The sequence below is a fragment of the Tachypleus tridentatus genome, chromosome 1 (genome assembly GCF_004210375.1).
Source record: "Tachypleus tridentatus isolate NWPU-2018 chromosome 1, ASM421037v1, whole genome shotgun sequence".
In the NCBI taxonomy this organism is placed as follows: Eukaryota; Metazoa; Arthropoda; class Merostomata; order Xiphosura; family Limulidae; genus Tachypleus; species Tachypleus tridentatus.
Window position 1 is genome coordinate 52,200,974 of NC_134825.1, and position 16,050 is coordinate 52,217,023.

The following is a 16,050-nucleotide window of genomic DNA, read 5'->3' on the forward strand; positions in this document are numbered from 1 at the left end:
CCAATTGTAGTATGATATGTCCACATGATGCATTTGACTCCCTCTACACTCCTCTATTGAACCATCAATTCTCATTTGGCACAATTTGAGTTAAGATGTACTCTTTTATGTGCTTGGTGCTTCCAGTGTGCCAAGTAATTATTTTCCACATGAAGCTTTTCAGCTTTATTTTCATTCATTCCACTAATTCATATATTAATATTTATCAGTTCATTCTTGTTGCTATATTTCTGTACTCAAGTTTTGTGAACCTTTTCTTGTGTAATGAATTCTAAAGTTCATGTTACGGACTTTAGAATTTCCCTTTTCTTCTCATTTACAGCCTGAGGAATCACCTAAGCCTAATATGGTCTCTGCAGATTTTGTATGCCAGGTTTGTGATGTTTTACCTCTTTTTCCCCTATCTCTTATTCACCTCATCCTTCCTTATTCTGTGAAGAAGTTCCCCAACTACTTTCTTCTCCCTCCTCTGATATTTGAGTACATGCTGATCAATTTGTCTCACAATTAAATGAGGAAATTAGCATGTTGTGCTTTCCAAAGACTTCTGATCATTTCACCTCTCCTTACCATTGTGCAGACTCCATTTTTAGATCAACAGTTATTAAGTCCCTTATTACCTATTTGAGATCCAGTTCCTGAATCACATGGTAGTCTCACTTATGCCAACTATTCTCATCTACATCTTACCTTAACCACCCTCTTAGAGTATATTTTTTCCATACATCTCCTATCTGAAGCTCTCCATAAAATTCAGAGGGGTTTTTCTGCATATATCCTTACCCTTTTCTCCTTCACTTTCATCTGCATTTCATCTTCTTCGCCTCTAGCATTGCATATTTTGTTTTTTTGTTGTGGCAGGCAGACTCCAAAACTGTGTGAATAACAACAGGTTTCAATTTGATCACCTGCAGGATTAACTTTCCCATAATTCCATGTTGTGTATAAAGTACTGTTACATATGTTATCAACTGTATGCCTACTTTGAGCCACCCTGTATATCAGATATATACACACACACACAAATGTGTGTGTGTGTGTGTGTGTGTGTGTGAGAGAGAGAGAAATCAAACTTTTGTATTGTTGTTATTGGATGCTAAAAATTTTGTTGTCGAAATGTAAATGAAGTCAAAATTAAATATATTAATTTCATTATTTTAGTATCTACTCCTTATAATAGCTTCGGTACAACTGTGAAATAGTGTACATCATTCTCTTTCTAATGTGTTTCTAGGTACTGAGTAAGAATGGTCAAATAAGTCACAGCACCTTTTAAAAGTACATCTTTATTAATGCACTTATAGACAAGTTAGAAATTAAGAATTTGTTTAGAAAACACTATGCATCATTTTAGTAATATTCATTTAAACCTTGGTAGTGTTTCTAGAGTGAATGCTCATTAAGAGAACTAGCTATCAGATTGTAGTTTATTTTTGCTAATAACATTGGAAAACCTCATACTGTTCTAATGGCTAAGAATAATGTGATATTTGCCCAGTAATATATAAAAAAGATATTAGACTTAAATCATAAATGTAGAATAGTTTTCTTTTAAGCAATATTTCATAAACAATTCAAGGTAACAAACTATAATATAGATATATTTTACATACAGAACTTACAAAAATGGGAGAATTATGCAACTTTTAATCTGTTATAAAGACTGATTATTTGTGAATAATCTAACCAAAAATATAAAATAATTTTCTCTTTTTGGTATAAAGTTCTCCCCCAACTGAAGAAACATATTATAATGGTCTGTTGTTTGGACCTCAAAGAGTTGCTAGTCAGACTAGTGATGCTGGCGATGTTCCATATTCACACTACCGCTATCATCGTATCCCTAATGATGTCAGATCTCCAAGAGATGCAGAAGACAGAAATAACCACTGGCTGCCTCAGCATTGAGTTGTTACTCCTGGCAATAATCATTGACATGTAAAGTTGACAGAAGTGCATAACAGAGAGTATGGCATGATTATTCTATATTTGTAAGAAAAGATCACATTTTGACCATGGCTAATGCTGCATGGATTTACCACATATAGTGAAGCTGGTTCTTTATCCAAGAATAGTTGAGAAAGATGCTGTTGCCTGTTGTATATAATGGCATTTAATGCAAGGGATTGGTTGATGTAAATCAAATTTTTCTGTGTATCATTTTGAAATTACTGTTGTTTGTAAGATGCCATATTTTTGTTGTTTTTGTCTTTTAATTATCACCATTGTAGTGTTTTAATATCTCATGATTTATATTATTTGATAAGAAGGAAAAGAGAATACAAAACCATGTTAAACTTGAAAGTTTCATAAAATGTACATAATTATTAATGTAGTTTATCATTTTAGCTTTATCTGTTGTGGTCATTTTATCTTGGTTGGTCTGATAATTACTTCACAATAAAACCACTTGTTTGAAAAAATATCAAGATATTTATGAAACTAAAATAAATAGTAATATATGAATGTTTGAAGGTAATGTTATGAGATTCTGAAAGTGTAGTATGTAAACTTTGAAACATTGTATATACATTTTTATTGGTTTAAAAAAACCTAAACCTACCTCTTCATTTTATTGTATGAGACAATATTATTTCAGTTAACAAACGATTGGGTTGAGGAATAATTTGTGAGCGTTTTTCAAGTTAAAAAAATATATTCATAAATGAAATGCTTTCGCAAAATATTTCATGTCATTTGGTAGATAATTTTTTGCTCTAATAGATGGTGTGTTTGATTTTCAAATGTCTTTAATTTTTGCTTTCATTTTCAGCTCATGGAATGTCAAGTGGACAAAATCGAGCATTTTCGACACCATCTGCTTTTCGCATTTAATTTCTTGCAATTTCGTTTAAAACAATGCATACTATATACCTAGGTATTACATAAAATAAAGTATCATAATAAATGTTTTGGGTGTAATGTGTTCATGCATTGAAGTATTGTATAGTCTTGCATGTAATGCTTGAATGAATTTATTTAAAAACGCTCACGAATTATTCCTCAACCTAATAGTTAACACTGTCAAGGTATAAGAAGTATGTTAGTAAAAATGAAACATACTCAGTTTTCTTGTGTGTGTGTGTGTGTGATTTTGTTTTAATTTGTTTAGAAATGACATAATAAAATATTAGATTATATATTAAAAGCATACAAGTACAAAGGCTTTATGGTTTCTTTCAGAAACCAAGTTTGTTAAAATGATGAGCATGTCTGTTGGTTTTATAATATACTTTCATCAACATAAATTTGTCTTCCAGGACTGTCAACAGGTGGTGATGTTTAATTCTGGATGAGGTTTCTTTTGATTGTAATGTGTGCTTGCATATTAGTCATTTTATTGCAACTTCTACATATGTATTCTCCTATGTCATAAAGTACTGTAATGCTGAAATTATACTAGAACCATATTGAGATCAAAGTTACTTGAAATAATTTGTCATTTGACTTGGTTTTTAATATAGCACTGTTACTATTTATGTATCTATATATGTAAAGGATTAGTATTAACTTTTAATCAGAACAAGCTGCATACTTAGATCAAAACTATAAAATCAACCTAGTGATAAATATAGCTCCTGAACTTACTTTTCTTATATCCTTACATATAAATCTTAAACTGCATTGCTTGATCAGTTGGATACCCTTTGTTGTTAACAATATTTTGGCCATAAATCTAAAAGATACCAATAAATATAAAGTAAATAGCTTTACTTTCTCTTTGACTTGCATCTGTCAATTTAGTAGTCATAGCTAATTTCTGTGCTAATTTTGAGCTTGTTTTTTATTTTTAAAATATTCTGTAAATTTAATTTTTAAGTGATTTACATTAGCTATGAAATGCAAAAAGTACCATCTACATTTTATCCATGGAATTGGCTTTTCTGGTAAATTGAATATGAAGATTGATCAAATGCAGAGAAAGCTGCTCAAAATTACTTGTACATCAACTGCAGAATGTGAAAACAAGATGAAGTGTCTTAGAAATCATCAAAGACTTCCAGATGTAGCAGAAAAGTGTTAAAATAAGTATAGGTATTTCACACCACTCTCAAGAATATTTATGTCCAAAGTGAATCATTGGAATCCAAACAAGTTTGGTGGGGGAAGAAGACAAATAGAGTAGATGTTTCTTGTGAAAATCATTGTTCTCTTCAAAATCAACCCTGTTAGATTTCTTCCTATCAAATCTAATTTTATTCCAATGATTTGCTGTAGATATCCTGAGTCAGTTGTATTTCCTGTGTTATTTATCCTTGTTGGTACAAAGTCGAAGACTCTGATAATCTGTAAAATAATTGATGGTAACTTCCCATTCTGCAATTGATGTACTATTAATAGTAGTATGTAGGTTTGTGGTAAGTCTGTGGCAGCTCTGTTTGTTCTCATTCACAACAAATCTGCATCAACTTTGCCTAAATTATCTTTTCTTCATAAGAATGTTTCTTTTTCAGTGTCATATTTGTGTTTTGGTTGGCAAATGTAAATTAAATATATCTTACTTTTAACATGAGATGATAAAAAATGCACAGGAAAGAACCTAACTATACCATTTACAACCATATTGACCTGGTTATAAGACAGATTGTTTATTAATAATTAGGCTCTAAAATTCATAGTCATCTTATACTTGCAACTGACCACAGGCTCCTTCCCCCTACTCTAGCCTGGCAGATTCCTGAATGTACAGATAGCATCCATCTATGCATGTGTGTGCCAGATGTTCACCTATGGTCATTGCTAGTTCTTACATCTAACCTGCCTGCAGGCTGTTCAGTAATGGTATTGGTATTGTAGATCTAAAAAAGACATGATATTCATTGTTTCTGAAAATGGGGTTCACCTTATATTTGGGCCAATATTGTACCTGGCCCAGGTGAGTTCTATCAAAAATATTTTTATTTAAATGTTAAATATTCATGCATTACCTGCATATGTGAACTAACCAAGTAGGAACATTCTTCCCTTTCTGATTTTTGGCTGGTCAGATATTACTTTTTTATTTAATAACAATGTTATAGTTGATATTAACCAGAACTAGTATTTTTCTTCAATTGGAAGAAAGTCAATCACAACTAATTAAGGTATGTGAGATTTCCAGTGTCTGTTTGTTTATTACATCCACACATGTTTACTTGTGACCAGTAGCATATAAAGAACAAATTGAAAGAAAATGTATATCAAAACTGGCACCAAAATTTAAGATCCTCATAAATCCTACAGCCTGTTTTATAGTTTGATGTATTTTTGTTTATTTAGGTTTTGGCTTCAGATAATAATAATTGAGTGTTGCCATTTCAGGAAGCATTCACACTCAACATTATTCATCTGTTGATAGTTCTGGATTGTGTTTTAAAAAAAAAATTAAGTTTTGGTTACAATCTTTAATTTTATTGTAAATCACATTGTATATGCCTTTTGTATAAATATTTTTAAACTTAATTATCTGTAGCTTGACAAGTAATTAATAATACTAAACGATTCCTTTTACTCAGTTATTGAGCTTTTTATTTCTTATTGCTCTAAGCTAGTTAAGTTCGAGACGAAAGCTATTTTTGAAAACTCTAGGTTAATTACATGTACTTTGGAAGTATTGTTTTATGAACCAAATGTACATATTCTGAAATATGTCTAAGAAATAATGTTCAGGAAACATTCCAGTATTGCATCTAATTTGTTGGTTTTTATCTTTTGTCTGTCCTGTCATTCATCATCACATGCATATTAAGTAGTTCTAACTATTGTATCATACAGGATGGAACTTGTACCTTTCACTCCTGTTTATGGAAAAGGTAGGAAAAGTGAAAAGGCTAGTTTATGTTATAATATACCATAAAAAGCTAGAACATAATCAATATTAAGTTGTAGTTTTTGAATGAAACAATAGAGAAAAACTAGGATCAGAATATTATATCCCTTTCAAAGAGTATACTACAACAGAAAATAACAGAATTAATCTATATTTGACATAATATTACACTACATGTTCTAAAGACAGTATGGGTATTAAAACTTTAGTTAAAATAAAGTACAGAACAGGTTAACCTGAAGATGACCTCAGAAGATTAAAATGTTGTTTTCACTTTATTTTAATTAAAGTTTTAATCCCTATACCAGCCATCTTAGAATACATTTTTACTTCAAGTGGGATTCTTGTCATCATGGAATACCACACTACATTTAAACAGTAATACCACAACTTTACTGGTAAAAATTAAGAGGAAGCAACAGTGCATGAAGATATTGCTTTATTGTAAGCTTTTCCTTTTATAGACATTGATACATTTTTTGTATTAATTCCTCTGCTTTAATTTGTTTACGTAACACTTGCATACCTTTTGTATAGAGAGATTCTTGTTTGTATTTTTAAACTGTAAAAATAAATTGGATTTACATAATTAGCATCTGCTAGCTAAACATGAGGTCATCTGGCCATCTTAACAAGATTAACGAAAATGCTCACAGCTTGCCAAAGTGTAACCTGTGCCGTCCAATGTACTATCTTTCATTAGGTTAGTTGCTATTTTCACATATAATCAAACAACCTCCCTTACTATCTTGGGGTTAAAAGTTAGCTTTTATCTTTTGTTTTGAATTTTACCATTAATAATATTCTAAATAGTAATGTATAATTTTTTATCTAAAGCTAATATTAACTTTGAGATAGAAACAAGCTACTGGATAAAGCATATGAACTTATCCAATTTGTAATAGGTATGAGATAATTAATGAAAAAATGCATTTTAAAACATGGTGATAATAAATATAGTGTACTAACTTTAGATTACAATAATTAATTAGTGGCTGTAATTTTGTTAGAATTTTATTTAAAAATGAGAAATGAAATCTTTGGAATTATTTTAGTGTTTGTTCTACTTTGAAAAATACATTTTGTGTTTTACTTTAAAAGGGTATAAGCTTTTCCACATTTTTATTTAACACAATGATTTTCTTTGTTTTGAGAATAATTACACACTTCTAGAATTTATCATTTAATTTTTCACTTTCATACCAGTATTCATATTTATATTTTCATATAAGGTTTTACATTGGAAATGCCATTTTTTTTACATTTCATCAGATGAAGCGTATATATTCAATCTTATTGAATTTTGTTATATACATAGAATAATTATTTGTGTTTCTGTAAGACTATTTTACCACTTACTTGTTTTGGGAAACTTAGAACAATAGATATAGAATTGATGTGTTTATTTCTCCAAGCATTAAATATATGACCTTATAAATAATTAACATATTTTACAACTTATAGTATCAAAATAAAAAGTCACATTATGGCCATAAAAACCAGTCCACAATCGTTGTACATATAATTGTTATTGTAGGGTATTAATTTTTTTCTGTAACTCTCTTAAATGTACACTGTTTTTATGGATGTTGGTAAATATTGTGGTTATTACAGCTCTTAGTAAGTTAGTAATGCACATTTGGCATATTTATTTTCATAAAAATATATGAAATATTACAAATTTAACATAGTGTTTTGTTTAATGTTGTATTTATAAATTGTATGCATGAACCAAAAAGCAATACAGTAAAGCCGTCCGTTAATAGAGGTTGCTGCTAGCCTGTTGCATCTATTGAGAGCTAAGGTTGAAAGTTTTCCTTTGAGACTATTAGTAATTTTGGAAGTTCAAATATATATTAACACAATAATTTCAACTCATCTTAAAGTGCATATTGATTGTTCATGAGTTATGTCTGAGATGATTTTTTTCAACTGTGATGTGATCAGATTGTATTGTTCTATTGAGCTGTGAATATCTTGTTATTGAATCTGATTACAGTGACCAGTTTTTGTTTTATGTTTAGGTGCTTTTTAACCAGTAAATGCCATAATATCTTCAAAAAAGAACTGTATACATCTCATTTATATATAATGATAAACTTGGTCATACATGTACATTCTGTATTGTGTTGATTTTAAAATGAAGCTTCTTTCTTTTACAGTAATGTAATGCTTAAGCTTCATCAGAACTATTTTAGAATTTATAATATTCTAGTATTAGAATTTTCTTTAAAAATATATGGTATATTTAGATGGGTAGCTAAGTAATTACACTGTATTAATGTGTAGAAACTAATATATAAACACTCAACCAATATAAAGTATAAAAATTCTAGAATAACTGCTGGATGTTCAGAGGCTTAATGCACAGATTGAATTAAATATATTGGGTGAGTTGACTTTCATAGGCAATTAAACATTTGGAAATCATTCTGCAACAACTGTTCATTGTTGAAAAGTTTGTACAATATTTTGGTTTGCTTGATTTGTGTTGATTAAATATATTTTATATATAATAAAACTTTTGTTCTTAAATTCATCTTAACAATCTCTGACTAGAAGATGCTAGTGAAGTCTAGCATTTATAAGTGCTTCATAGTCAGATACCAGCATAATTCTGTGGTTGGTAAAAACAATTGTGTGAAATCAATTTTTTAATACTGAAATGATTTTTACACAAGTTATAAAATTCTTAGAAACCTTTCAGAGTTTGTAGTTTTAGTATAAAAATAAAACAATTGTAATTCACTATGATAACTTTATAAGTATTTTAGTTTTCTATAAACAGTTTGATAACTTTTTAAAAAGAAAGTTACCCAGTCAGATGATGTTTTTTTCCTTTAAAAACATAGTCCTATCCCAAGATTTAATATAGTTACCCAAATACTAGATACAAAACATACTGTTCATATGATGAAGCTCCACTCCATTCCCAGTGGCACAGAAGTATTTCTGTGGATTTATAATGCTAGAAACTAGGTTTTGATACCTGTGATAGGCATAGCACAGATAGCCAATTGTGTAGCTTTGTGCTGAACTACAAACAAACAAACAAAATATATAATGACTGAATTTTGACAATGTAAATTGGAAAGTTTATTTCTTTCAAGCCTAACCACTCATGATTTCTTTAGTTCACTAAAAGTATAATATATGACCGTTTGTCCAAAAACAGTAGTTTAGGAATAACTTCATAATGATGCTAGCTTTATATTTGCATTATATTGGAGAAGGTTGTAATTTGCTAAAATAGTAATTATTTGCTTAGGGGACTTCATGACAAGACATTTTAGATAGATAAGAGTTGGTTATTAGGGTTTCTTAAATAAAAACAGCATGGTGACTGCAGAAGGTTATATAAACTTAATAGCATCACAGAACAAGTCAAACTTGTTTTTTAAAAAAATCATTCTTTCTGGTAATTAAATATTCACAAAGAATATTTTAAAAGTCAGACATTACTGGATTAACTTTCAAACAAACTTCCCATTTAGGCCTAAAATTCAAAATAAAAAATCACTTAAATTGCAATATTCGTATTTCCACAAATTAAAAAGGAATGTGTTAAAGACATATGACGTTTAGGTTATTTTAACCACAAATTTTGGGCTTTTTGGTTTTTGATGCTTTGCCAGCTTTTGGTATTCAAACTGTAACTTTTTAATGTTTTAGCTTCCCAAAGAAAGTTTTGATCATCATTGTCCAGACAAACTGGCATAATCTGGTATCAAACATAAGGCCTTTTGGGCAGTTACATGTGAGAAACAAAAGATAGATTTCAAGTGATGTTTCTACACTCCTCTAAATTTGAATCCAAAATGGAGAAATTAAGAGGATTGTGGGAACAGAAACTATCTGCAGTGTATTTATATGATTTGTATCACAAAGTTGAAGACTAAGGGTTTATAATGTTTGCTACCATTAAGTCATAACTTTTAACTATTTTTAACTCGTTACAAAGTAGATTAAATTAACCTTATATGGTTCTGTTATTACACAAGTATTTTGTACTGGGACATTGTTGGAATAATATCTTTAGCTACATGGTGATTAGGTCTTTTGAAAAAAAAAATTGAACACCTAATCAATCAGAGATTTTGTGATTATATAGATATTCATTGGAAAATATGTTTCTGAAAGAATTACTACTGTTTTTTTTTCTATATATTAGTAGTATCTACAAGCCCTCAGTGGCTCAATGGTAAACCTGTAAGGTTATGCTTATAAAACTAAAAATCATGGTTTGATACCTGCCATGGGCACAGCAGTGATAGCCATTTATGTAGCTTTATGTTTAAAAGCAAAAAAAAAGCAAAATTATCAATAAATGTTTAAATTTTAAGAGTTAAAACTAACAAGTGTGATTCTCCATTCAGGAAGGAAAAAAATTTCGAATTGTATTCTCAAATAGCAAGTAATTGGAAGAACATATGCTGATGTACAGTTTCAGTAACTGAAAATTCCAGAATTGTTGAAGCAGTATTTTGATATGTGTTACAAACTTATAAGAATTCCTGGAGAACTTAAAATATTCCGATCCAGAACATTAACAAAAATATTTTGAATGGTATGTCTATTTCTAGAATTCTCTATGATGAATTTATTTTTGAGTAACTTAAGCAATAATATTTCATTTTAACTGACAAATGAAATTGAACAATGAAGCTAAATGAGTACAATCAAATAAGAGTGGTAAGATTTAGTATGTAAAGAAAATATTTTCAAACGTTTTAGATCATGTTTGTAATTTTTTATTACAAGAGTAAAAAGCGTATGTTTATGAAGCCTTCTCACTCTGTGTCTCAGTTTTATGGGACGTAGATCAGATGAGGGTATTTTTTTATTTTGTTGTTTCTAAAATGTTACATTTTTCAATAATTTGTCCATATTATTGCATGATTAACTTAAAACATTTTGACACAAAATCTTCGCAATTATTAATTAGAAACTTAACTAATGTAATACAAAAATTGTATTGTTTCTGTACAATAATGTTATAGTTTGATTTGCAGAATTACTCAAATCCAAAGAAATATATCACATTCTAGTTGTATATTAAAGATGCAGCATTTTTAACAGCATATGGTTTAAATGAAAATTGTGGTATTTTCTGAGCATTTGAAGTTGCATTTAAATACTTATACACAATAGAATGTTTCCATAATACAATAGGTATCAACTGATTATGTTGTGAAAGCATGTTGCTGAGATTTTTTAGGTATTTTTTTAATATGTCCAAATGTGTTAAGATGCAGATTGAACAAATATCATTTATAATTAATCCTGTGAAAACTAAACTTGTGTAAGTATCAAGAAAACATAGCTTCACTATGGAATTTGTTTGGTCCTTGTATTAAAATATATAATTTGTAGAGTTTATAATGACAAGTTAAAAATACTTAAATAAGTACAAGTAAACCATGCTTAGGTTAATTTTTGCCCGAGCAAAGTAAATCTAGGAAAGTACAAATTTCAGATATTTATTTTAATCGACATTTCTATATCTTTGTTTTTTGATAAGTACTTTTAAACTAATAATGCAGTTTACTTTTTATGATTTTGTATTTGTAAAACATTCTTATTGACAAAAACTGTAATTTTTAGTAAGGATATGATTTTCAAACTTTGTGAACTTGAATCTGGTTTCATTGTTTTAAATTATAGTTTCATTACTACAGAATCTTCTAGAAATGAATGATTCAGGGAACTTTCTTGTAAGTTTTTGTGAAACAAGTTGTCTATATTTGAGCATTGAATGATTGAAATATAGGAAGAGTTTTGTCCTATTATATTAGTTTTAAAATGCTCTTAGATATCTTAGAAGTGTAGTAGTAAGGTTAAAGTAATGAACTATTGCACCCAGTGTGCAGCATAATTGTGCATTATAGAATTAGTAGATAGATTCTGGTGTATATATATGCATGTTTGTGTATATAAATAGTTGACATCCTTTATTTTGGTTAATATTTTATTTTAAACTGAATAGCTCTTACTTTTATTGTGTGTGTTTCTATATATAGAAATAGTCATATACAAAGTAGTTTTGGAGATATCCATACATATTGTATGTTTAGAAATTGTTCACTTTTTGTGCTTAGCATAGCTTGGCTTAAAAAATGTGAATATAATGAAAATTCTTGTTATGATTATTGATAATATAGCTAAAATTTATGTTAAAAATGAAACCTTTACATTTGAATGTTTTCTAATTTGTTATCTATGTAAATTTTTATATTTTCTTTGTGACATCATCTTGTACATTCTCTCAGTTTTGTGGAAATAAGTGAAATATATTGTGTATTTTCTTGTTTGTGTTTTATTGTTTATTTTTTTTCTGGTTAAATAAACTGACAACTAATTATTTATTTTAGTCTGAATAATACAATCCTGTAAGTATTTATGTATGTTTATGATATTAACACAGAAGCAGAAATAAATTAAGCTCTGAGCCAATGCTTGAATATGAAATACTGTGTTTTTAAATTTGAATAAATATATCAGAAATTGAAAGCTAAACTACAACTAAAATAAAACTATGACTTAGAAATATGAAAGAGAACAAGCATGATCCAAAGTTTTTAGAATATCTAAACTTGTTTAGCTAAGAGCTTATGGATACAATTTCAGACAGCACTTGGAGTAAGAATGTTTTATTACTGGCTTTGCACTAACTCAAAGAAACTGATTTGAAATGCATATTTATTACAAATTTAGTGCTCAAAAATGAAATTGATGTTCAAGCCATTTATTTTATCTACTCTAAATATATACAAAATATCTATAGCTGTGTTAATCCATAATGTTTTAAAAACTCTAAGTTGTGAAGTTAGTTTGATATCAAACATAATCTATTAAATGTATCTCATTTTCAAATCTCATACTTTCTTTATATTGACTCATTTATGATTTAAACAGATGGTTCTGTATAATGCAATTAACCTACAGGCAGAGATATCCATACCCAAAGTATCAAGTACATATATTCTTACTAACTTTGCATAAATCAAAAAATATACATTTTCCCTATCCTTGTCTGATAGTGCACAACCAATTGTTTCTTTCATTTCAGCTAACTGAAGGAAGTGCTAATTTTAACTGGTAGTTGTCCATTGTTGCAAAAGAATTGTAAGAAACCATAAGCTTCAAAGGTCAACATTTGAATTTAAGCTTCCTGGATTACTTTCTCCACAGAAAGATTATTTATAGTTATTTTGTATACTAGTCTGTTATTATAACAGGTATTGTTTGACTTCAAAGCAAGTCCAGTCCATTAAGTGTTTCAGACTGGTTTGCTGAATTTTCTTCACAATGAATGGTACAGGTAGATCCATTGGTAGCTTATTTTTATGCAGTCCTGAGTGTTAATCACTAACACGTTATTGCATTGGCAATTATAACATTGACCAGATAGATCTCGAAATAGAGTGAACTAATGATAATATCTTTTATTTCATGTTTATTTGCACTAATCTTTATTAAGGTGACTTCTAATTCATGATACCTCCACTTTATGGCTACACTGAATAATGCAGAGAAAACTTCTATGTCTTAGCAGTCTCAAATATGTGATTGTATTCTTTATAAACTGTATTTTAAAGTAAGAGAGTCTTTAGAAATTGTTAAATATAAAATTAATATAAATAAAGATTTAGGCCCAGTAGCCATGGAAGTAAATGTTTGGAAGTTGTTGTAAATGGCACCATTGTAAAAATTTAAATTATACAAGTACATCAGGTTTATAGTTAATTTTATGTGTACTACATGATTTATTATCCTGAAGGTGGTGGAATTATTTTATCTGAAACATGCAGTTTTACAAGTTAACTTGTAATTTTAAACTTTTAAAATAAATTATTTTTGAAGTATAAAACATTGACGTCTTGTTTTATTATTTTTATTAAAAAAGGTTCCTTTTTTAGGCCTTAATCAGCTCAGTATGGATTTTTCAAAGATTACTGGTACTCTTGTTTTATAGCAACTGTTGTGTTGTATCCAGATCAGTTGCTTTGCTGGTGAACCTTTTGTCAGGTTGGTGTCACTTACACAACAGACAACACTTTCTTCCCATGTGGCATAGTGGCTGCTTCAATGAAGATATGAATCTTGTTGTATGTTGTGCCACTCATTACGTTCTTGATTCTAAATTCAACCAATTCTGAGTTGCTGTTTACTGGATTTCTGGCAGTAAATTGTGTTCCACAGGTCTCAAGCTATATATATTTAAGGATTTGATGTATTGCAAGTAGTTGTTTTCTTAGAATTACATTTTACCAAACCAACAAACTGTTAGATTGGAGTTGAAACCTTTTTCAGAAAAGTTGACTGACATCTGTTAAAAAATATATAATACAGTAAACCCTCAGGAAACCTATCCACCAAATCTGGAGGCATGTGGAAAATGTTTTGTACATTTTCATGTATATAAAGACTCAGAAATAACAATTAGAAACATTTATTTTTTTAATACATTTATATATTTAATATAATTATCATCTCTCAAGAGATTTCAAACTGTACAAATTCATCACTTTAAAGGACCAAGTAACCAATGATTTAAATATACTCTGGGGTCCATTGCTACCCTTTTTTAACATACCAGCCCCAAATGGTTTAGTTTCAACATTTTCCCTTCTTATTTTCATCCTTCATAAAATATGTGTTTATAACACCATAAGTTACAGTCCTGGATTACACACTCGATCCTTCCTCCTAGAATTCCAGTAAGTGACATAAAAGTTGTTTATTGATACTTTGTGTTCCCTTTCTTTTGCTTCAGTTTGTTTCATTCTCAGTTAATTAGGACATTCATATCTTATATTTATAATGAAATTCCATTTTACAATAAAGCACACAGTAAACTTTATTTCTCTCATCAATAAGCTTTATAATGAGACAAAGAAAAGCTATGTCTTAGTAACAGCTGCTACACTATGTATTTATTTAATATAGGATGAGTCATGACATCACAAGTTCATTTACTTTGAGAAATTTACAAGAGAAGAAAAGAATCACAGTGACATAAAATAATACATGTATAAAACATTTGTTAATTCAAAAGTATTGCATTATATGAATGAAAATGAATGCATTCATAACATAATGCTTCACTTGAGATACTTAAATAAACTGTATTTAATACTGGAATGAGAGCTCACTGTACTATAACTAATGCTGAATCTCCTGTTATCTGAATGGCTGTCTGGCTGCAGTGAATGTTAATTACTACTTGATTAACTGCATGAGCTAATGTACAGTTTTAGTGATGTGGGTGGTGATGATGCATGCAATCTAAGCTTACTTTATTATAGTTTATAACATTCCTGTTTTTGTAAAAGCTGACAGGTATATGCAAATATTTCTTACCTAATCTGACTTATACTGTGTGCTTAGTCATATCTTTAACCTTTACAATAACTCTGACATCAGTTACTAAAGGACACACACATGCTTATGTTGTCAGGCCAGATGGGGCTATAAATATGCATAATCCTTCCAGCCATACTTGGTATGCAAAGACAAACATTTCTTTGTACAAACTGCCTATTGTATTAACAAGAACTGTCAGATGTAATACAAGAGAGCAATGTGTCTGACTTGTAGCACATTTCTTGTATAGTTGTAGCTGTCTCATCATTATCTAGTACATGTGTTCTGTAGTTAGTCATGTTTTATGTATATATAAAAGTAAATATTACATTGCTCACTCAGTAACTTACCAAGCAATAAATACTTGAAACAGGCAACTGTTTCATTCCTTTTTCTTGTTTTTTACATTTTTGATACAGTGACAAATGTTCCTAATGGATCATCAACAACGTTTTCCTCCTTGTCTTTATTTTTACTGTATGAACATAACATTATTCTTATCTTTACTAGTTATTTATAATTCCCTCCATTCAGATATGATTGTTCATAAATCTAATATATACTAAAAAAACAAATTTATCACAACTCAGATATTACTTCGTATACCAATATATATGTATACCATTTTCAATTATCAGACATTCAAGAATTATTTTTCATATTCAAAATTTATAATGTTATAAATAGACATCAATGTTTAATATAGTATTCTTAAAATCACAACAATTCATAAAAGTATTATCATCATTGACATCAAATACAGACTCTATTAATGTCATAATAATTTTATTATTTAAAATATTTGAAAAATTATTTAGGCTCGTACACATAATATAACTTGTACACGTGAGCATTTAACATTATCAACTGAAAGT

General features: G+C 29.0%; 1 protein-coding gene across 1 annotated transcript in view; it reads left to right on the forward strand.

Moving 5' to 3' along the window:
- The window catches only part of LOC143232434 (uncharacterized), a gene marked incomplete at its 5' end in the record, with an annotated part of 167,779 nt that extends 154,173 nt beyond the window's left edge, over positions 1-13,606 (forward strand). The window contains one exon of the mRNA XM_076467892.1: positions 1,725-13,606. Coding sequence (XP_076324007.1) covers positions 1,725-1,908 — 184 coding nt within the window. The remainder of the gene's footprint in view (positions 1-1,724) is intronic.
- Between the last annotated feature and the right edge of the window lie 2,444 nt (positions 13,607-16,050).